The 24,639-nt window shown below is 42.8% G+C and overlaps 1 protein-coding gene across 2 annotated transcripts in view; it reads right to left on the bottom strand.

Moving 5' to 3' along the window:
• LOC137613102 (tyrosine-protein phosphatase non-receptor type 14-like) overlaps positions 1 to 15,811 on the bottom strand; it is a 37,045-nt gene extending 21,234 nt beyond the window's left edge. The window contains exons 1-3 of one of the 2 annotated variants that reach the window (XM_068341970.1): positions 15,444 to 15,811; positions 4,792 to 5,190; positions 2,313 to 2,488 (exon numbers count right to left, since the gene is read on the bottom strand). In XM_068341970.1, the coding sequence (XP_068198071.1) occupies positions 2,313 to 2,488; positions 4,792 to 4,965 (350 nt within the window). In that variant the 5' untranslated portion in view covers positions 4,966 to 5,190; positions 15,444 to 15,811. Of the gene's footprint in view, positions 1 to 2,312; positions 2,489 to 4,791; positions 5,191 to 15,037; positions 15,175 to 15,443 lie in introns of those variants that run through there. The other variant, XM_068341971.1, reaches the window with a different exon arrangement.
• Positions 15,812 to 24,639: the final 8,828 nt, after the last annotated feature.

The following is a 24,639-nucleotide window of genomic DNA, read 5'->3' as shown; positions in this document are numbered from 1 at the left end:
ACGCGAAAAAAGGAATGTTCTGTTCCCTAAATTGTCCCTGAGGCCGTAACAAAGCCCCTTCAATCCCATAACCCCTACACACACACACATGTACGCACACACATGCACACGCACATGCAGACACACACACACACACACACACACACACACACACACACACAAGTTTTCCTGGAATCCCATCTCTTTACCAGAGTTGAGCATAGCTGCTGAAATGTAAGATAAACATCCTTGTTTCTCTGAGTGTTTTACTGATAAATGATTCCATCATTATCAATGTCTGAGCCTGCATCTCAGAAATGCTCAACAACTGCTTCACACACACGCACACGCACACACACACACACACACACACACACACACACACACACACACACACACACACACACACACACACACACACACACGCACACACACACACACACTTCAAACTATTTTAGGTGTTGAAACCTTGAGTCAGATGTGGGAATCCGACCTTCCCACATCCCACAAAGCAGAAGCAACAAATTCAACAGCTACGTGCGAGGCAGACCTGCAGGGTGTGTGTCGTTGTGCACGAGCGTGAGAAGGAATTTGAGACGGCAGACAGTCCACTACACACTGACCCACGGACGGCCTTTTCGCAGCTAGTTGAAGGCGCTCATTCACACCCTCTGTCTCACATCTGCATACATGCATCCTCTGGGTTTAGGAGAAAAAAAGCTGCTGCTGATGAAACAAATGTACCTTAGAATGATAATTGGACCGACATGGCATCAACCTTGTGGATGTTATTCACACCATCTAGCCAAGCAGGGAGGGCAACTCCTTTAATCCCCAGTTGCTTAGTTCCAAATGGTTGGTAGCTTCTAAACAAATTAAGGATGTGGGAAGAAAATCTGATGCAAATAAATAATGCAAATGTCTCTTTCTGTAACCATGTGTATCCAAAGGCCTCACACAGCAGTCCCCATGAAGAAATAAAGCAAGTTTAAAGTTTTAAAAACTCAAAAATGCAAGGTACCAATGCATCCCATCGGATGTCATTATCAGTGTTATAACAGCCTATCAGGCTCTCCTGACAGACGCACACATTCCACCAGTATACAGTGTTTCTTCTGAACTGCGCACTGCTCAAGACATTGTCAGCGCACAAGAAAATCTATATAGCGCACAAAATAAAATTTAATAAAAATGTATTAAATAATCTAATATTAGACCTAATCTGATTAATTACACCAATCATAATGTTTTCTGTGCCATTTTGCATTGTAACTCAGTGAGTGACAGGTGTCCAGCCAATGATTCGATCAGGTTCACTGACGCTACTCAGCCAATCAGAGCATTGACGGTCCTGTATGTGCACTCGTGCAGGTCAGCTCGTGAACAACTGGAAACGAATGGGCAGCGACACATCCACTCACCGAGCCTTTTTTTTTTTTTTTAATGCGGTTTTTAAAGACTGAATGGCTGCAAATAGAAGAACAAGTAGTGGAACTGGGTGAGACTTTTTCATTTTTTAGAAAAAGCAAGAAGAAGACAAAGCCATTAACCAGGACAAAGTGTACAACCACGTGAAAAATGAGGTAAAATTTAAGTCGGATTAATGCACATTGTAATTTTTTTATTTATTGATATTATGCTGTTACTACTGGATAATTTATAGGTAGTAGAAATGCTAATAAAAAAGGAGTAATTGGATATTTTACAGACAAAGAGTTACAGGCATTTACACTGTATCACAAGCAACAGCATAAGTCATTGTACGAAATGTGAATGTTTTAATGTGAACAAAACAATGTGTCTAAAAGGTGTACATGTGTCATTTCTTCCAGAACAGGACCCTAAGCCAGGCCACAACTGGACCTCACCTGGGCCAAAGCAGGACCTTCACATATAACATACTACTTATCTCATGAAGAACAAGATTTATGTCTTTTTGTTTCAAGTGGGCCAAATCACTTATATTAAAAGTATACAAATGAAAATTGTTGCTGTAATTTGATTTTTTTAATGAGCCATGTACCTTGCTATGATCAGAGGTTTTTAACAAGTGTGATACTTTTGTGTGGCCACAGCGTGCACATCTGATGTTGCTCAAAGTGGTCCTCAAAGCGCTCAGGAAGCTTGTGTGTTTGCCCAAAAAGTATGTCTTCGCCTGTACAGTATGTTTAAATGCATTTTAATTTTTCAATCAATTTCCCGTAAAGTCTGAGCAGGACACAGGATGTAAAACTTAATACATGAAAACACAACAAAACTTCACACGGGTGTAAATGAAACAGTGGGTATGCACCATGTGTGACATGGCGTATGTGGTGAAGGCGGCTTGTTACCTGGTGGCCTCTTGCTCCAGCCGGGAAACGCTGGGAACATAGAACATGACCCCAAAGAAGAGCAGCGGCTCGTTGCCAAACTTGTCCAGCTGCTTCTTGAGTGGTTTCTCCAGTTCCACCCAGCGATGAGCCGGAGCCTGGGTCTTTCCATGGAACCACAGCCCGAAGTAGTGGGTCTGGAGCCAAGGGGACAGACAGAAGGTCAGAGGTGGTCAGTGTGGTGCTCGAGGTGGAGGGAAGAAGACAGTGGAGGTATGATAAGAAGGAAACAAAGGGTGGAGTGAGGAGAAGGAAGGGAGCCAGCGAGGGTTAGGAGAAAATGATGCCGAGTGGAAGTTGTAAGATGAAAAATGGGTGTTAGAAACTGACAATTAGTTATGAAATACATTTAGAGAAACCAGGCAGAGCTGAGAGGAGAATAATAAGCTGCTAAGCGATAACAGAATGTTGCCATTTCAAATCTGGTGAAACGTTTGAGGCCAGTAGGCCAGTGTCCTAACTTTTTCTCCTGCCCATTATTTCTCATGTTGCTCTTATATTATCCAAAAAATTACACCTACTGGCACTGATGGTTTCTCGGCATTAGATGCATCTGAAATTTGATCAAATATAAAAGCTGTTAACGCAGCAGGTCTTAACCTGCTCTGATTTGACCCTACATCCCTTCCTCAAATGTTTCTGCATCTGTACGTGTGTGTGTGTGTGTGTGTGTGTGTGTGTGTGTGTGTGTGTGTGTGTGTGTGTGTGTGTGTGTGTGTGTGTGTGTGTGTGTGTGTGTGTGTGTGTGTGTGTGTGTGTGCGTGTGTGTGATGAGCACACCTGTTGCATCCACATTGTTTAACTGTTCTGTAATGAAAGTCATAAAATTTCAAGCTGCAGCTGCCGGAGCAGAAACACTTCCACGAAAGCAAAGACAAACACGCTCAAGGCCTCAGGTGTAGCAGTGACACACACACACACACACACACGCACACACACACACACACACACACACACACTACTAAGATGGCATTAACCCATAGGGGGGGGAGGCAGCTGGAGCCGAGCATCACACCACGTTATTTATGACATCGCTGACACCTGGCAAATACCACAACACTGTGTGAGCACAGACATACACACACACACACACACACACACACACACACACACACACACACACACACACACACACACACACACACACACACACACACAAACACACACACACATGTATTCATCACACTCAATCAGCTGTCAAACACACACACATTGCCGCTCTGATCCATGAACAGACTCGTACACAAACCAATACCATCTGACATGGTACAGAGAATCCCTTGGGGTAACTGGGGTAACTGGGTTACACACACCAACACACACTTTCATGAATGTGTGGCAGTCACTTATTGTTTATGTGTGTATTTGGTGATGGAGACCCAGGGTGAAATATCAGCTGTGCTCATATGCCTCTCCAGCCTCATCAGATTCATCAGCCGCCGCCACCATCAAAACCAGTGATTCACTTGGATAGTTAAAACTTTGAGGCAATCCTGAATTTTTCTGATTTATTATTCTTTTTATACTTTTTTATTGATCTCATCCTCTACTCTGAGGACAAGCTGTTGTCAAGCACAGACAACATAGGTCAAAGGTCACACCATCCTCTGGTCACATGATCTCACAGCTACCGCTATCATTTCAATGTTGGTACTGCTCCACTACCAGTTCAAAGATGGAACAAAAAACCCATCACACCTCCTTTTAAATATATGGGAGAGACACTTAGAAGAAAAAAACACATTTTAGTTGACTTAATTTATCTATATGATAGTATGATGAGCAGTGTTGTATAAGCATGGCTGTTGGTGGCTGCTGAACTGAATTCTTACTTGCAATGTATAAAAAAAAAATTACTTCCCAAAGAGTATTTTTAATTATTTTTAATGGATTAGACAAAAATTTAAATACCGGTATGTATGTATGATTTTTTTTTTTTTAATCAGAATCAATTCGTGAAGTAAATTTTCCAGAGGAAAAAAAAAAGAAAAATGTTGTTACAACATTGAGATTTTTTCACTTACATATAAGGATTGCTTTTCACCCAAACTAATATTAATGTTTATGGGCTGGAGCTGACGACAGCTGATGTTTTATATCTATATTAAATATTTCTAGAATTATATAATTTTAATGGTCTATAAGTTAGAATAACTGCTTGTGCTCATGTGATTTACTGGTTCTTTGGTGAATAAGCGCTTGGAAACTAGAACTCTTTTTTAAAACATTGATTTTGCTGCATGATTAGCAATTATTTTTTGTTAAATTCATGTGTTCAAATAATGAACTTATTACATAACAAATAAAAACACAGGCATTAATATCTAAATAAAGCATCAAACTAAGACAGAAAAGCTAAAAGAAGTGCCTAATTCCAGCATGCTGCCTTGCGAGTGTAACATGAGTGTCAGGAATCACATAATGTTGGGTTTCTCCTCACCTCCCGTAGCTCCAGCCTTTGGGCCACCGCCTCCAGGCATTCTTGTCCTGTGCTCTCCACTGACAGGGTGCATTCAATCACGTTGCTGTCCAGCAGGCGAATCCGTGTCACAAAGTAGTTCTTGCTCAAGACATTGTAGCGCCGCGTGCGCGGCAGCTTCAGCCGGAAGGGCATGTCTGGTCGGAGGTCACGGCAGAGTCAAAGATCAAAAGTCAGTTGGGAGCGAGCGGAGGGATGGGTGGGCGGGCTTTATGACCTGGCTGTCCTCCTCACTCTCGCACGACGCCAGCCACACCAGCGGGTGGAAAGATGCACCCTGGCGAGGTGCTGGCCCATTCCCAAAGATGTCTGGAGATGAGGGGGGAGGAGGGCAGCGAGGAGGAGAAGGACTGACCGATGCTGTAGGGAGAGATGAGAAGAGAGGGGCTCGTCAATATCAAGAAACTTCAAAAATCCAAAGCTATATAATCCTACATAATGGAGCTTCTGGGGATGCAAAAATTAAAGCTTCTCCAATCAGTAACGACTCTCTGAGACTCTGAGACAACATTTCTCCATATCAACATCCTGTCAACCTCCCATAAAGAAGCAGAAACAAACAACAGACAAGGGGAGCAGAATCACGGCGATAACATCCCGGTGGTGGAGAGCTTCATCCAGCAGTGATGGCAGCTGCTCCCTCTGCGGCTGGCTGAGCAGAGCCTACGCAGAGCTGTGTGGGTTTGTATGACTGGACATCAAACGGCTCAACAGACATCCGTCTGAACACGGCAGCTGCTTCTGAGGAACTTATGCTGTTTCTACTCATATCTGTCTGTGTGGGAGGCCTTTCCTTCCCTTTTCATACCCCCCACCCCCTATTTTGTACCCGACTGCAGCACACTCCAGCGTACAATACAGTCCTGTATGAGATCACACACATGAGGCAGCAGCATAAAAGGTTCACCAGGCAGCTACTGCCAAATAACACACCAAGAATTCATCTTGTCAATAATACACTTTTAAATCTGGGTAATATCATTAGGCAAGACAATAAACACGCACGCACGCACACACACACACATACATAAGATGTGGTTTAAGGCCTTTGCTAAACACTTTGAACGCAGCTCTTAGTCATCAACTCCCAGCTTTCATATCTGTGATGAAGGTTTTCGCAGTACGACATAAACTGGAGTGTAATTATTGCGGACACACACAGCAGTGATGCAAAGCTTAGCAGATCTGAGCAGTGAAACAACAATTTTTATTCTTGTTTCACATTTTCAAAAGGAATACACGTGGGTTAAACATAGGTGAGGTGGTTTCTGTGACAAATAATAATGGAGTCATTGACACAAATTAAAATGGAGTTAACATGGCTAAAAACACTGTAATTTCACAGGTGGTGCCCACTTTGCAGACCTCTGACAGGAAATAAATCACACAACCAAAACACGACTCAACACCTCCTTAGCAGGGAAGGAATAATCCATACATCACTGAAGAATCAGTGCCGCAAAGTGGAGACAAAACACTGAAAAGAAAGGAATGGACAGAAGTAAGACGGGAAAAAACAAACACGAGAATGAAAAGACCAACATATTGCACAACAATGCTCCAGTGATCAGGAGAAGAGAAAAAAAAAGAATGTACATTGGAGGAGGAGAAGGAGGAGGAGGAGTAAAGATGGGCTGGATGTGTTGCTTCTTGTCCTGGGCTCTGGCTATGTGCTGCTGATAGTCAGCTTGGACCCCAGCCCAGATTCCTCTCTACCCTGACTGGAAAAACAGAGCACACCTGACACAAGTATGCAGCACAAGCAAGAGTGTGTGTATGTGTGTGTGTGTGTGTGTGTGTGTGCGTGTGTATGTGTGTGTGTGTGTGTGTGTGTGTGTGTGCGTGTGTGCATGCGTGCGTGTGTGTGTGTGTGTGTGTAATGAGACAGAAGCTCCAAACTGCTGACTTATGGTTGAGTTTTCTGTGTAGGTTCTCTGTCATCCAGGTGGAAGGAAATCAAGGAGAAACATCTTCAACCAAACCAAACCCCAAATCAATTAACCATAACCCAAACCAAGCTAAACCTAACCCAACCAACCCAAACCCCAACCCAACTAACAATAACCCAACCAACCCAAACCCCAACCCAACTAACCATAACCCAACCAACCCAAACCCCAACCCAACTAACCATAACCCAACCAACCCAAACCCCAACCCAATTAAACCATAACCCTATCAACCCCTAACCCGAACCCCACTACCTGAATGCACCTAACCTGAACCCTAACCCTTAAACTAATCCTAACCTTAACCCTATCCTGACCAACCTTAATCTTAATCACACTAATCCTTAACACAGTTAACCTTAACCATACCAACCAACCCGAACCCTAATCCAACTAACCCTAACCCAATTAATCCTAACTGAACTAACTCTAACCCAGGTAACTCAAACCCAACTAACCCTAACCCAAATAACCTGAACCCTAACCCTAACCAAGTCCAGTGTACTCTTTTTTTTCTTTTTTTTTGCTCATCTTGATTTATGGATGTGTTTTGGTTACAAAGTGATTAACAGTTGTTTCACATGTGTCTTTGGTAAGAGCCATGTCCCTGTGGAAGCCATAAAGCATTCTTTACTGCTGAATCCAACACACACACACACGCGCGCACACACACACACACACACACCAAACAAGACAGCCACCACAAGCGAACAACTGAGCTACAGTGATTAAGATATGCGGCTCCTGAGATCCAGTAGTCACCTGACCTGAACCGCAACTCTCTGGCATGCCCCATTCTGACTCGGTGCAAAGTGGATTCCCAGCTGAGAAGGAAAACCTTCACAACATGCCTGAAGTGGGAACACAGGCTCTGCAGGATCACTAACAGGTACACAGATGCAACAACACACACACACACACACACACACACACACACACACACAAACAGAGGCATGCATGAGCGGGGAACATTTCAAGCACACGGATCACACACAAAACCATCAGGTTCTGCAGAGGTTAGCCAGAGGAGCAGACAGCAATTAGAGCAACTCTACACTAGTAATCAGTGGCGTGGCTGGAGTGTGTGGTTGAGTCAGGCCAGACAGACAGACACACAGACAATAGCTCAAGACCAAACCCTTCACACAAAGAAATGCTGCTTCAACACCACTGCAGCGCGGCACTCACATTCTCCTCCACCCGTCGTGTTTATTTCCAGCGTGTAAAAACAGCACATACTTTTATGAATTTGCACATTGTAATTTTGTGGGATTCAAAAAACGAGAGGGACGAGGGTTGTTTTTCTTTTCAGGGTAGGGAGCTTCGGCTAAATATACACAAAACCGTTCCCATTTTTTGTTGTTTTTTTTTATCTTCTCGGCTGTTGAAAAAGGACAGATGTTTTTTACTGTGAGGATGAAGTATACAAAAGTATTGACACTATTTTTAGACATGTTTTTCTGAATGGTTGAAAATGTAGAACTTAAGCCTGATGGAGCCGTGAAGTGGATTCAGTGAGGTGAACAAAGGAAATGTCTGACCTCACAGATCAGCATCCATCTGTTAACAGAGGCACGAAAACAGATACAGTACCACCTCTTAACAACAGTTCTGTTATCAACAGTTCTGTCCTTGTGCATCAAAAAATGTCAAAGTGACAAATTTAAGCCAAGATCTTTCATAAAAATGTCTGGCGATCTGAGGCTCCTTTGTTTGAGAAAAGGCAAAAGCTGTCCTAAGAGAAAGAGAATAAATTCAATCACATCGATTGATATGTGAGATGTTCACGCATCTACCATGTCCTGTGTTCAGACAAAGTCCACAGATGGTGGTGTTCCTCTGGGGGGGGGGGGGTGGAAGCGCAGACTGACAAGCACTCACGAGCGCCGGGCTTTGTTTCACCCCCAGGAGTGATGCCTGGCAGTGATTGATCTGTTCCTTCCTCACCTGGATTGCATCGAGCGACTGTCTGATTAAATCTTCAGCAGACAAAGGCAGACAGAACCGAGATGGGTCCAGGTCTCAGTGTGTCCCCATCTGCTCAGGGAGTCAGGCCTTCATGAATTACTGAATTACATCATCCAAAGCAACCCTGATTTTATGAAAGGGAGGTGTCTGGTCTGTCAGAGGAGACCAGCAGAGAGTCCCTCTAACCTTCACACACGGCGTTTAGGCGCTACGTTACCATCTTGAAGCAACAACAGCTTCGGATCTGAAAGAAAAGACTCATTGTCCCAAAAGAAACCAAAAAGTTCAAGTCGCAATTCTTCCTGTGTTGTTATTGTAAATGGGCCGTGTGTGAACAGAAAGTGTAGTAGTTGTACCAGCACTGTGATGAGGGGTGGGGGCAGTTGGGGTTATGTTGGAACAGCTGAAAAAAGATATGGAAGCTGTTTAGAGCCCATGTTGACACAGCCTCCCCCCCTCTCAGATGGTTTTCTGATGTTTTTGCTACCAGTCAGCTCTCAGATGTGAATTCAGCACCAGGAGGCCACCGGAGAATAAAAACCAATGCAAACAGGCTGCGACAAACACCACAGGAATCAGTACTCAACCCAACCACAAGCCAGTTCTGCCCATCTGCAGCGCACACACCAGAGATGGTTCCCAACACACAGCTAGAATGTGTGACTCTACCTGAGCAAGAACTTCTAGTGTTACAGATAACTGTTTTGGGGCAGGACAGCAGAGCTTCCGGGCCGGTCTACTCCCTCTGTCGGGGTGGACCTGTCTGCTGCTTGGTTCCATTCACATCCCTACAATAGAGGGAACAAAACAGCACTTTGTCGCCTACTGCTAAGACCATTAGACACAGGCCGCCAAGAGCCGAGAACGCAAGTGTAGCATGCGTAACTCAATCAATCTGATCTCTGCTGCTTGTCTCCGTCTGGAATCCCATCAGCACCCCCTCCTCACCTCGCGTTACACATGAGCGCCGCAGCAACACAAACAGGTTCAATGCTTCACAGCTCCTAACTGCCAGTCCTCCAGCGTACTCTTTACTCAGTGTGGTGTGCCAGCCCGGATCGGGTCACCGGGTCATGCAGGAGGGTCGCTCCAATCAAGATGCACTCACAGTTTTATGTGACCGGGATAAAAAGAAGTCTGGAGGCTCCTGCTGCTGTTTAGCAGATTCACAATCAACCCAACGAAACACAAAGTCTGCATTGAAAACATTCTTGAAGAAAAAGGAAAAGGATTAATACAAAATAATTACTGTTATTTGTTTTAGAGACAATCAGGTGAATGAAATGTTGAGATTTTTAAACACAGTACGATTCATCTGAAGAGAAGCCATGAAGACTGATCAAAGTTTAAAATCGTCAGAATATTCAACTGATAGTAATGAAAGCAAGAAATCCTCACATCAACTATCAAACTCTGCTGTCCATTGTCAGACTGCTAATCCATTCATCAAATATCGGAAAGTAATGAAAACGACATTGTTCGAACTGTTCTTCACTCAAAGATCACAATTATATAAAGAAGAGGAAACAGCAAATCAGGAAAATCTGATGATTTAAAGATAAACACAGTTTAAATGTCCTGCTCTAATCAACATCACATTATAATTTGTGGTCACAACATGTCTTACTTTACACAAATTATTCTTTAGCATTTTGGTCTCTGTCATAAGTGTCTAAGAACTTTACCACTAGCTGTATTGTTCTGTCAGAAATGTTTCTCCAAGTGGAGCTAAAACACAAATGGACCCAAACATCAGCTGCAAACCAGACAGATATCGACTGGACTCTGATCCTCTATTAGCCCTCAAGGCTAGAATAGTGTCTGCTGGGAAAGGTTTTGGGGAAGTTCACACACATTCCTGGACAAACACAACTCCTGCAGGCTGACACAAGACCAGACTTTATCCTTTAGGCAGTGAAACAGTAACTGTGTCACCTTCAGCCACACAGGAAACACCCACTGCACCCGGCAGCACACCAAAGACACGGCAGGACACAACGGGACTGTGTGTGTGTGTGTGTGTGTGTGTGTGTGTGTGTGTGTGTGTGTGTGTGTGTGTGTGTGTGTGATCAACTAGCTTTGTATAAGTAAACTTGTACAAAGACTGGTTAGTAAATGCAAATTACACCAGTGTTTAACAGTGTGTGTCTATCAGATGACACAGTCCAGGGCTGTTGTTTGACAAACACTGGTTCGTCCACATGTGAACACATCCACAGACACAAAGGTCCACTCAGACATCCTTCTCAAGGTTGGACCGGTGGTCTTCATTCAGACCCAGCATTCTGTGCAAACACGAGTTGTAGTACGGGTGTGTTCACATCGCCATGTGACCAGAACTCTTTCTCCACTGCTGATCCACGTGAACCATGATCCCTTCATTCTCTACAATAAAAGACTGCAAAAAAAGTGACTTTATTCAACATTAGAAGTAAAAGGTTGTAAACAGGAAGTAGGTGCCATTTCCTGTTTCAAAATAGCCAACCCAAAACCAAACATTGTCCAACTGGCAATAGGGGACCCACCTACAGCAGCGCTTGTCTGTCCCCAAGCAATTCATTCTGAATGTTGGAGGATTTCACCTTTTAAGTTAATCCTTCTTCTCTGTTGTTTGGTTTTGTGTCACCAATTTCATGAATAATAAATAATTGACAAACAACAACAAAATAGTTTTTTTAAAAAAACACATATTGCTTCAGGTGTCTTTACTTGAACTCTATACTCTGCACACTCCACAGTATATATGCCCATTTAAATCCAGTTTTACACACACACACACACACACACACACACACACACACACACACACACACACACACACACACACACACACACACACACACACACACACACACACACACACACACACACACACACACACACACACACACAAATACACACACACACAGAACATTAGCAGCTGCAAACAGATGGTGAAACCAGGCAGCCAGGCTGGGTATCAGACAAGTGCATCTGCTTTTTCACTCTCCTTTTTTCCTTCATTCCTTCCTCCTTCCCCTCTCTCTCTCTCTTTGTTGTCATCTCTGAGACAAAAAGATGCACATCACAGGCATTGTTCAGAGCCTCATACACAAACATACACAAACACACACACACACACACAAACACACAATGAGGTTCATCCGGGGGGCAACAAATGCAACAAAATTCAGAAAAAATTCATTTTTTATGCATTTTATCATTTTTTATGAGTTTAATGAAATGTATGTGACCTGGGAATAACTAACAGCTTCACTTCCTGTTCAGAAATAATGATAGAAAATTAGCTTCTGCCTGCAGGCAATAAGTTATATACTAAAATCCTGACGGAAGGGTTTTTTCAGACAGAGGTACTGCAAATGTATCAGTATGATTGAGTGTATGTGTCTAGATATTTTGAACAAAGAGCTAGATTTTTTAACTATTTCCAGCTATTTTTCCTGTCCTGACCGAGTTACTGCTGCTGACTGAAAAAAACCAACTCGCCACCGACTGTGAATACAATATCCTTAAATGTCAGACACTGACTGTTCACTAAATATTGGAAAATACAGAAAAGAACACGCCAGATATTGAATGTCAGAAACTCATAAATTTTAAATAATCACAGGAGCTGCAGAAAAGTCTGTAGTAAATAAGGACTGGTCTGTGTTTCAGTCTAAACACCGTCACCAGGAGGAGGAGGAGAGAGCGCCTTGGACAGATGCAGTTTAACACTGGCCAGAACTGGTTTTCCTAATCAACAAGGACAAAGCCCTGCTGACTCGTCCTGCGGCAGCGATATGTGAGGATTTACAGCATGGAGAGATATGATTGAGAAAGACAGTGGAGTGTGAGTCTTGTAAACACACACACAGCAACGGTGATTCCTAGCAGCTGCAGGAGAAAGGCCTCAGATAAGTGAGGATGTGGAGAACGGGGCAGAGGCGCTGTGACACCGGTGGTTCTCAGGCTCTTATCATGTTGGTACAGTGGTTCAGGAGGGAGGGGGGGTCTGATGGGGATAAACACAGACAGGGAGGCTGATAGAGGCGACTCCAGAGACATGGGACCGTCGGCCCTTGGACACCATGTCTTTTCGGCCCAAACCGCGGCACCGTTCACATTTTCCATGGCCCCCTCCTCCTGGGAACCACATCACACCCACACCTCCATACATGCAAACGCAACTCCACATGAATCCCCAGTCGGACCATTAAGCATTTTCTCACAGTTGTAACAGGGACCTCAATGGCACCGAGTTTACAGGTCTATGAAAGCAGCAACACTCTGGGGTTTGCTACTGCTCACATCCGGCTGGAACACACACCGGCTGCCAGCACAGGAAAATACACACACTTTACATTTTAACATCAAATGGAAAATTCCTCGGCTTGGTGTTTTAGAAGTGGCTTAAATCAGACAAAGACACACACACACACACACACACTTCCTCATAAAGTAGAATATTTTACCTGAAAGAAGTCGCATCACAGTAAATCTTATGTTTCATGAGGTGTGTGTGTGTGTGTGTGTGTGTGTGTGTGTGTGTGTGTGTGTGTGTGTGTGTGTGTGTGTGTGTGTGTGTGTGTGTGTGTGTGTGTGTGTGTGTGTGTGTGTGTGTGTGTGTGTGTGTGTGTGTGTGCAGTGATTGATAACCACTATAGTGAAGGTGCAGCGTGGGAGAGGTGGACAGGTCGCAGCATGACCTGCTGCCAGAGGCTTACACAACACAATACAATACACAACACAACAAAAAACAACACACACAACACAAAACAACACACAGTACACAAAACAACACACACAACACAACACACAAAACAACAACACGAAACACACAACACACATCCTCTTACAAAAGCATCTCTGTAGGTCTGAATACATTGACAACAACAAACACACACACTCACTACACACACTTGTGTATTATAGAGTCATATATTTTTCTATCCATTACAACAGTGTAATAATCAGACTTCATTTGATATTTTATTTGCTGTTTCTCTGAAACTCAGATTTGCATGATGTTAGCGTGACTCAAACCTGCATCAGACCTGAGTGTCAGGATTGGTTTAATGATGATCACATTTATTGTTGAATTTCCTCTTCTATCGTCCAATATCATTTCTTACACGGGGTATAAGTGGGGTTTAATTTATTCCATAAAATCTTTAATTATAATCACTAAACTATAAAACCTTATTTTACACCACAATAACATGACATGTTCATCCTTAAAACAAAGTTCTCATCCTCAAACTATTGAACTGAGTCTTCTCGGACAGCAAGAGAACCACGAGATGCGTCTGAAGACATTCTGTACATTTCTTTGCCGTTGGTTAAACTGTTAAAACAACATTTTTTCCCCTTTCATTCTTTTCCTGTGCTGCAGCAAGAACACTTGACCAAAATTACAGGTATGTTTGGCCCACAGAGCCACTCCATGGCCTTTGGACACAAATGACCACAAGCTACAAAAACAATAGCCACTTTCTCTTTAGCACACAGGCTCATATTACGTAGTAAACACCTATTATGATCCTACTGGAGTGTCCTTCAACAAAAACACGCCTTTGGGACCTGATATTAACATTTCAACAGCTTCTAGAAGTTCTCCTGTGCAGGAAGGCCTTTGCACAGGCCAACAAATCGCCTCGTCGTTGTGAAAACAAATCAGACACATGCTTTAGATGACATATTGACGACTCTGAACAAACATGAGTGTATGGGATGGAGGCTCCAAAACAGCTCTGACGTCTGCTCCTTTAAATTCTCCACAAGTGTTTTAAAAGTTCTGCGTTCTCCCAAGCCACTTGCTCTGGCACCATATAATTTACACAGCATGCCTTTGAGCTTATAAAGACAGCCAGATGTGTGTGTGTGTGTGTGTGTGTGTGTGTGTGTGTGTGTGTGTGTGTGTGTGTGTGTGTGTGTGTGTGTGTGCAGCCTACGCCCCCTGCAGCTATGCGATATTTGCCTTTGCAAAACTCTCCTCATTTTACAGTAACGCTGGTAAGTCCATGATGCATGTCCAAACACATCTTCAAGACATTCTCACACAAACACACATGCACAGTGTGCACAAAGGGTGGCAGCGTGGAATACAGTAGGCTTCATACACACACAAACACACACAAACAAACACACACACACACACACAGTGATAATGGAACTGAGGGGTCAAACAGAAGTAGACTGCAAACAGCCCCATTGTCATCTCAGGTGACAATCTAGTATGGAAACCTGGAGCACACGTGCAGCCTTCATCCCTCAGAAGGAAGAGGAAGGTCCATCTGATCAGCTCCTACCTGTCATGGACCACTGTGCTTCCCACTAAGAAGTCCAAACTGGGTGCAGTGGGAGCTGACGGTGACCCAGTCCTGGAAATACAACTCTAACCTGTGACGGTGTCCCCTGAGAAGAGTTCTCCACGGGCCCCAGTCAGATCCCACTCACCTCCTCCAGTGGAGAGGAGGACATGGGGCTCCTTCTGTTTTTTAATGCATGTTTATCTAGTGGGGGGCGGGGTGGTGGTGGGGGGGGGCATTTTTCTGGGATCCCTACTCTGACCGACGTGGCCAAAACTTTTTTTTTGTTTTGTTTTTTTAGTTTACAGGTTTAGATTTAGTTTTCTTTTGTGTCAAGAACTTTCCTGAAAACATCTAAAACAGAACCAAAGAAGGCTTTTTTTTTTTTTTTTTTTTTGGAACTCACCCTTGATCCAGCGCTACATATCCTTCTCTGCTGCCCGCTCTAGAAGCTCTGCTTTACTCGACGGTGTTGAACGTCTCACCACACAGATAATCCCCGTGTAGCTTGTTTTCTTTTGAATCTGTTGAGGTTCCCATGTGGAAAACAAAACCCATACAGTCTAGAATCATATGATCGCAAAGAAGAAAAAGTCGCAAAGAAAGTTGAAAAAAAAAATGGAGCTCCTTCAACTTCTCTTTTAGTTTTTAGTTTTTTAACAGAGAACAAAATCTATTAAAGAAAAAAAAAAAAAAACAATAACAAGTTTTCCAACTTGACCGTGAATAGGAACGAGGTGGTCTTGTGTCGCGGGGACCCTCGGAATGTGCAACAGTGGTCTCCTCAGTCCAATGGAGGCGTGCAGGACCGAGGGGGAGAGGAGCGCATGATGCATTCGAAAGCTGCGGAAAATATTGGAATCGCTGATTTTAAGATTAACGGGTTCTGGATCTTCACAAAATGACTGAAGGAATTGGATGGAAAGAGCGTAGTTATGACGTATCATTGCGTGATAATTTGTGTACAAATCTTCTCTACATTTTTTTATTTTTCTGTACAGGATAATTCTAACTTTCACCACTTGTCTTTGATTAACTGTTCTCTTATATACTTTTCCCAACATTAAACTACTGCACAACATAGAAAAACACTTCTTCCTGGTAAATAGAAAGGCATACGGTTTATTTTCCCTGTATATTTTTATGAAAGCTGGAAAAGCGCTGGACACAGTAGTGTTCAAAATTCGCAGCCATGGTTGGGTCCGTGAAGGCATCAGCGGTCCAGATGCCTCCGGAGCGCCGCCCCCTCTGCTCTGACATCAGAGCGGAGGAATCTGAGGAATGCCAGGCTCTTGAGAGCAGTCCTCCTCGTTTAATGGTTTTCCAGGGGCCACAGAGGTGACTAAACACCGAACAAAGGAGGTCCCCACACATATTTATGCCCCCCCCCCCATTTTGCCTTTTGGCCAAGGATGAGTTAGTGTCTCCGTGGGGCAGACTATTTGCATAGGCAGGGGAATAGCCGTAATTCTAGAAGAAAAGGGGACAGATTGTTCAGAAGTAGAATATCATCTCTCTCCTAAAAACTGAAGAGTGAGGTGCATCGGCTGCAGCCTCATCATACAAGGATTCTGGAGGGTTTGAGACACCAGGCAAACAAATGTACAAAATAATGTAGAGACGAGATTAAGAGGGGCAGCTCTGAAATGTTACTTCTATTAATACACATGAAAATATGTGCAAGATAATCGAGAAAGTGTTGAAAGTGAGAGTACAACATGAGTGGTGATGGTCGACTGCAGGAGTGTCAAAGTAATTTTCACCGTGGGCCACACCAGCATCATGGCTGTCTTCATCGGGCCAGATGTAATTTAAAAATGTAACTAAATGTAACTCAATGAAATGTAAAATAAATGTAACTACTCATAAATGTTAAATAACTCTGATTTTTTTTTTTACTTAAAGTTACAAACATTACAGTTTGTAATTTGAAGAAGTATAAACTGTAATATGTATGCTTGTTGTTGTTTTAACATAAATCCTTTTCATTTGTCGGGTTATGAAATCCACACAACTCCATCAATCAAGGATCAAACTATCCAAGTAAATAAAGAAGAATAACATCAAACACAAGTTAGGACATTAACTTTGTTCAAATGTTTTTGTCAAAGTTAAAATTCTGCTTAATTACTATACTGTGGGAAATGTAGTTTTTGGTCAAGGTACACTTTTGACTTATTTTCAGACACTCTGACCTTTTATGCTCTCGTGGGCCACATAAAATGTGGTGGCTGGCCACATTTGGCCCCCGGGCCCCGAGTTGGATGCATGTGGTCAACTGCATGGGGTCATCCATTTAAAGTACCTGGCTAACGTTCTCTATGGACCACCCTAAAATAAGTTTTACTTCCTCTGAGGGTCATTGTTTTTCTCTTCATGTCTACGATGACATTTATCTCACATCATGATGGTTACGATCCTCTCAAACGGCAAAGAAAAACCATTCTGGCACAAACATTGCAAATTATTTGGTAATAGTTTGTTTTTGTTGTTTTGTTTTGATTTTAACTACATGCAAGATCAGAAATGTCTAATATTATCTTATAAATTTTCTTCAAACATTTATTATGCTTAATATTTATTTTGATTTATTAATTTTATCATTTTTTAAACACGCATAATTCCTTATAAAGACAAACACGTAGGCAAAGACACGCGCAAAAACACACACACACACAGTGTTATCCACTTCCTATTACGATGTTATGAGTGTGTATAAATATCACTGCACATGTTTCATCCTTTTACACTAAAGGAACCACATGATATTGGGAAATAGAGGAAATTAGATTACAGGCCATGTCCAATAACTTTATTAAACAATTATTACAATAATAGTGTAAGTCAAATGTATTAGTGGCATTTATCTGGGAGGGTGATGAGGGGGCATACAGGGCATTGGTGGCTGACTTCGTGGAGTGGTGCCAACAGAACCAGCTCCAGCTCAACGTCTCCAAGACGAAGGAGATGGTGCTGGATTTCCGGCGGGCACCTCCCTCTCCACAACCAGTGATCATCGAGGGCAGTGAGGTGGAGGTGGTAGAAAACTATAAGTACCTGGGACTGCAGCTAGACAGCAGACTGGACTGGTCACTCAACTCGGACTGTGTGTACAAGAAGGGGCAGAGCAGGATGTACTTCCTGAGGAGGCTGGTCTCCTTCAACATCTGTCCTAAGCTCCTTCTCATGTTCTATCAGTCCGTAGTCTCCACTGTGCTGTCATATGCCATTGTGTGTTGGGGTGGGGGGGCCAGGAAAAGAGATATGGACCGTCTGAACAGACTCATCCGCAGAGTGGGCTCTGTGGTTGGGCTGAACCTGGACTCTGTGGATACGCTTCTGGAGAGCAGGACCATGTCTAATGTTAAGGCTATCATGAACAACACTAGGCACCCCCTGCACACCACCTTCTCCCAGCAGAGAAGCACCTTCAGCGGCAGACTGCTGTCACACAGCGCCTCCACAGAGAGGCTGAGGTCCTCCTTCGTGCCCCGTGCCATCAGGGGGTGGCGAGGTTGAATGGATTTTATTTTATTTTATACTGTTTATATTTTAATTTTGTACTGTTTATATTTTAATTTTATACTGTTGATATTTTAATTTAATTTTATAATGTTTATATTTTTAATTTTATACTGTTTATATTATAGTTATAATTTAGTATATAAGTCTATCTATCTATCTATCTATCTATCTATGTATCTATATCTATCTTTCTATCTAAATAAATAAAAAATGAAGTAAAGGGCCATATTTAACTGTACCTGCACCACATTCTTGTGAATCTGCACAAATCAGACATGACCAACAAGCACGTCATGCTTCTTGAATAAAATATGTAATTGTTTTCATTGTTGCATTTTAATAAAAGTTAAGGGTCAAAGTGAAAAGGAGCAAATGAATTGAGTTTAAGAAGCTCCAGCTCTTCTCATTTTTGACTAAATTGTAGCCTCTAGTGGAGAAAGTGTGAATTACTAGAGCTGCAATAAATAATGGTAGAAAAAATATTTTATCCATTTACTGGTAGTTTCAATACATAAGAAATCACGGTCAGCAAGAAAAGAAACATTGGTTTTACTAACAATGCTATCATTTGTGTACAACCATTGAATTCTGTATTACCCTGTTCATTTCTAAATGCCATGATGACAGTGGACATTTCCCTCTTTCGGAATGGCATCAATTTTAATTCTTGGCAGTTGCATGATTAGCAGTTGTCCTCAGTATGAGGATGTTTACAACATGGCATATGAAAGAGGCAGACTCTCTCATCTTGTGGTTCCACTGATCAACAAAAACATGATAATCACTAAATTAAAGTCTTGCCATCAAGGTCTAATGATAAACTCCACCTTAATTATACTTGTTATTGTCACTTAGATACTACAACATTTATGGATGCAACTCCTCAGTGCTGTTGCATTTGAGCAACAGGTATGAGATGAAAACATATGCAGCCCGGGTGGGAGACCTGGAAATATTTCATAAATCACATTTTGAACAAATTTTTTTTGTCTGAATCAACAGCCCGGCACACTTTGTACCACTTTAAAATCAGCTGTTACTTCTTAATTAGAAGACTACCAAATGAAGCAGCTATGATGGAGATAAACAAGGGGAAAAGTGGAATATTGTCAATATAATTATCCCAGAGCAGACAGGCACACATTAAAGAGCCAGAGGAGCCAGACATGGATATAACAAAAAGGATTACTCTGGAACTCACTGGGATCTTATGAAAGCTTTGATTTTGATGGTTTGCTTGTTTCTTTTGGACAAATAAAGCTCAGTCTCATTGATGAAATTCAATAGAAAATCTATTGTAATAATAGGGGTCATGTTACGAAAAACACATCTTTTCAGGTCTCTACATATACTGTACATAGTGATCCTCCCGAACCCGACCAAATCCTAGAATCTGGAAAACAAACACGTCCTGCATCAATAGATATATTAGAAAATGAAAAATCCACAGGAATACGCTCAGACTTGTAACAGTTCAATTTGTGACGTAACAAATTGAATGATTGTTAGAGTAAATTGACCTATTTTGAGTCTTATTTGATTGTTCACCCAGATATGGGCGAGGTCATTCCCGAAGGGGAGTTCGTTCAGGCTACGTAACGGTGTGTGGTAACAACCTGGCTCAGAGCTGCACACTGAAAGTTCCTCACAAACTGTCAAAGTCAGCTAGCATTTGGCTAACTAGTTAGGTCCACTTCAGTCATGTATGTATGTTTGTGTGCGTGTGTGTGTGGTTTGTGTTCAGGCTACGGTAACAGTGTGGAAACAACCTGGCTCAAAGCTACACATCGAAAATTCCTCACAAGCTGTTGAAGTCAGCTAGCATTTGGCTAACTAGTTAGCTCCGCTTCAGTCGTCTGTGTCCGCTAAAGGCTATCCTCATCATCATAGCGAATACAGCTGCGTGTATCCAAAGCTACACCGCTCATTAACAAACAGCCTCAGCCTTTATTTAAGTGAGAGGCACGTTTTTATCTTAAATACAGTTGCTTATGAGTAGTTGCAGTGGATTTTTCATTTTTTAAGTGCTATATTGATTCATCCTCATTGTAACTGCGACATAGGTTAGTGGACAGGGGATAAAGTTGGGAACAGCCAACAGTTCCATATACTTTGTCTTACCTTTAATTAGTTTGCATTAGCCGGTGTTAGCCAGCGATCTCTCATTGTCCGTGCCGATTGTCGGGAAACATCCTGTTCTTAATCATTTCTCCTCTCGTGCTAACACTGTTTTTCTCCAAAAAATCTCCGCGATCACCGGCCAGTCTCATTGTCTTTACACAATAAGCCACGGGTTACGTTCAGCAGACTGAAAAAGCAGCTCCACCCTTAGAGCAGAAAAATCAACAATTTTACATACAGTATGCAGTATACAACGGTTATACAACAGCTATACAACAGTTATATCATGGGGAAAAAAACACAAGAAGAATAAGAGTGAAATACGGTATGTTATAACAAAGTTACTGAGAGTTAAAAGAAGTTCCAGACTATGGCGATCGGTAAGGTAACACACGTTCATGCGGCGCATGTAAATAAAACGGACTTGAACACGAGGGTGGAGGGAAGTGTTAATAGAGGGAGCTCGGAGAAGGGGGGGTGATAGAGAGAGTCACACCCATTAACACGGAGCGTTTCAGAACAAAAGTGATTTTAACCATATTCAATCAAAGACATTGAGGACCACAGATCACTTTGGGGCAAGACATTTCAAATACAGTGTAGTTGGACATCTGGCTGCTGAACCTTCTTCTTCTCCTTTCAGCTTTTCCCTTTAGGGGTTGCTACAGGGAATCAGTTGCCTCCATCTAACCCTGTCTTCTGCATCCTCTTCTCTCACACCAACTACAGTCATGTTATCTTTCACCACATCCATACACCTTCTCTTTGGTCTTCCTTTAGGTCTCCTGCCTGGCAGTTCAAAACTCAATATCCTTCTACCAATATATCCACTATCTCTCCTCTGGACATGTCCAAACCATCTCAGTCTGGCCTCTTTGACTTTATCTCCAAAACCTCTAACATGTGTTGTCCCTCTGATGTACTCAACAAGAACTAAAAAAAAGCACAATAATAGAAGATAAGAAAAAGTAGAAACCTGTGCTTCCCCCAATATCCTCTAAAAGGCGCTGTGGGACCCTTAACCCCCTTGTAAAAGAGGGGTCACATACCCCATACAGACATGCAGATTCCTTATATGTGTGTCTCATATGTGGGGAGCATAAATAACTATTAATATAATAATGTAACAGTAATACAGTCAGTGTATAATGGTCTATAGACATGATTGGATGACTGGATCACAATGTGTGTAGAAGAACAGCCCCCAAACACTCTCACCTGCCCACCTGCTTCTCTGAGTTTTGACGACATCACAGACTGGAGGCTTGACTCCCGTTCTCTAACGGGTAGGCTGCTAGTCGATGTCCTCCAAACATCATCTGACAAACACTTTGTTCAACTTTGGCCATTTGTCCTGACGCCGACTGGTTCGCTGATTCCATCCATCCAGTGTCACAATGGTTATGTGTTTTCATTCATTTCAGTTGGTGTAAAGGTTATGTTTTTTTCTTTTTATTTTCATCCATGATTGATTGATCAGGGCAACATTTTCCCTTTAATAAAAGCTGAGTCTTTGTTTTCTCTCTGTAGAATAAAATGTAAAGAAGATTTCAGTAGCCATTGCTCAGCTTTGGGAAATGAGTGACTCAGAACATAATGACAAAGACAGAAAAAGAAAGAGATGGCGATCATGACATGAGGGAGGAAGAGCAGGTACTGCCCACTGTTACCAGGATTGGATCAGCATCATGTCCCTATGCTGTTTACACAAACCGACGTGACCACAGGCAATGAAGGGATGATTAGCACAGATATACCTGCTTCAGTGACATACAGTGGGGACCGGTTAAATATAACTACACAATCCAGCTGTGCTGTTGTCATTATAGACTGTTGTTAATGTCCTGTCTAACATATCTTGCGCATATTTATCTACTACTGAGGAACATTTTTCTAAAGCAGATTGAAACTGACATGAATTTAAATACAAAGATGAATCAAGCAAGATTTATACAGATTTTCTTTGATATTTTTGAACACACTTTGACAGGAGGGAAATTTCAGGGTCAATGATGAATAGACCGTGGATGCAGATGGCGAGAGAACAAATCATAAGGGATGGAGAGACAGAGGTTTGATTACGGAAAGCTAGGAGCAAAAGTACAGAATAGAATACAGTACACAAAAGATGGAGAGGGACATACGAGGAGAGGAGAGGAGAGGTTTGGTTTCAAAGAAACATTTATTTACATTTAACTAAACATCATAAGTCACCACATCAAAAAAACAAAACGACCAGAAAACAATAACATTAAAGAGATTGATCAAAAATTAATAACCAAAGAGTTTTCTTCACCTACAGAACATAAAACCTCCCCAACACCCCATATTTGGTTAAAAACCATCAACTTGTCCGTCATTTTGTAGTAGGAGTGTTCAACCCTTAGTCTGGTTTTTAACAGTCTCTCCATCACAGGCACAACTTCTGTGCTACCAGCTCCCCGAGTCCGGTTCCTGCGTGTAATCCAAATCGCAAGTTTGGCAGTTGCAGACAAAAAATTGAGCAACACAATAACAGGCTTACTTACCGTTGAGTATTTAGGTCCAAAGATAAACAGATCAAAGGTAAAATCATTTCTAAAACCCCGAAACCACCTTTTTAGTAAATCAAACAGTGCCACCAACCGGGCACACTGAACAAATGTTCCAAGGTTTTGCAGTTTCCACAAAATATACACCCCTCCCCCAGCTCAGGATCAAGGTGCGCCCTGTATCTGTTTGTGGCTATAGCCCCGTGTACAACCCTCCACTGGAGGTCTGCTGCCCGTTTCTCAACAGGCAGCTTGTACAGGCTCCGCCAACTGCCCTTCGGGGAAGAATCTGGGCCAAAAAAACGGGCCCACCTCGACTCCCCAACACCTCCCAATGTCCTAATGTGCGTGATCTTTACACACATCACATAGAGGTCCTTCTCCTTTGCCTCTTTAAAACTGTCAAGTATGGGTGTCGTCATGGTCAGGAGTTGGCCTCATCCTTCCCTCCACTCCCCAACGGCTGGGGTTATTGTCACCAAAGGAAAAACATAATTGCCTTCCTCGCTCCACTGATTACAGAGGTCCCGGTCCCTTGCAGATCTTCTTAATGAAGGGGGTAGGGCGGCACAGACTTCATCCACCACTCTCTTAACCAGTCTGATGGAGTTGATGCCACACTTCTCCCTTAGGGCATCGACTGTCGACCCCATCAGATGCCCCAGTTTAGTGCAGCCAGCTCCCCTCAGCTTAACCCTCAAGCTAACCGACTGCAAAATGTCAGTTTTTAAAAAATCATTAAAAAATAGAGGTTCGTCAAATAGCCACAGTCCTGGTGTTTCAGGCTTAGTGCGGGCTATGTTAAACATCCTCCAGGCTTGCATAACAGTTGCGTAAAAGGAAGACAGCCAAGAAAGGTCCAGCTCCTCTGAACGAAGCAGGAACAGCTGTTTGTCATAGGGCAACCTCCCCGCTTTCCTCAGCAGCAAACGAGCAGAATCCAGCCAGCTAGGGCCACAGCCGTAAAGGAATCTCTGAGCTGTCTGCAGTCGGAATGAGGCAAGTTTAGATTTGACATCCACAAGTCCTTGGCCTCCTTCACTAACTGGCAGGTACAGCACTGGTGCTTTGACCCAATGCCGGCCAGACCAGAAGAAGTCCACAATAGTTTTTTGGATCTCGTCCAATAGACCAGACGGTGGAGTCAAAGGAACCAGCTTGTGCCACAGAGTCGAGGCAACCAAGTTATTAGCAACCAGAACTCTTCCCCTATATGACAGCTGGGGTGGCAACCATTTCCATCTAGACAACTTAGCGCACACTTTCTCCTTCACTCCCTCCCAGTTCCTCCTCTGGGAGCCCTCAGTGCCCCAAAAAACACCCAAAACTTTTAGCCCCTCATTCCCCCACTTAAGCCCCCCAGGCAATGTAGGTACCACTTGATCCCCCCACTGTCCTATCAACAATGCCTCATTCTTTCCCCAA

The sequence above is a fragment of the Antennarius striatus genome, chromosome 19, assembly GCF_040054535.1.
Source record: "Antennarius striatus isolate MH-2024 chromosome 19, ASM4005453v1, whole genome shotgun sequence".
Taxonomy (NCBI): domain Eukaryota; kingdom Metazoa; phylum Chordata; class Actinopteri; order Lophiiformes; family Antennariidae; genus Antennarius; species Antennarius striatus.
Note: the sequence above shows the minus strand (reverse complement) of the source record. Positions and strands in the feature narration are given on the sequence as shown.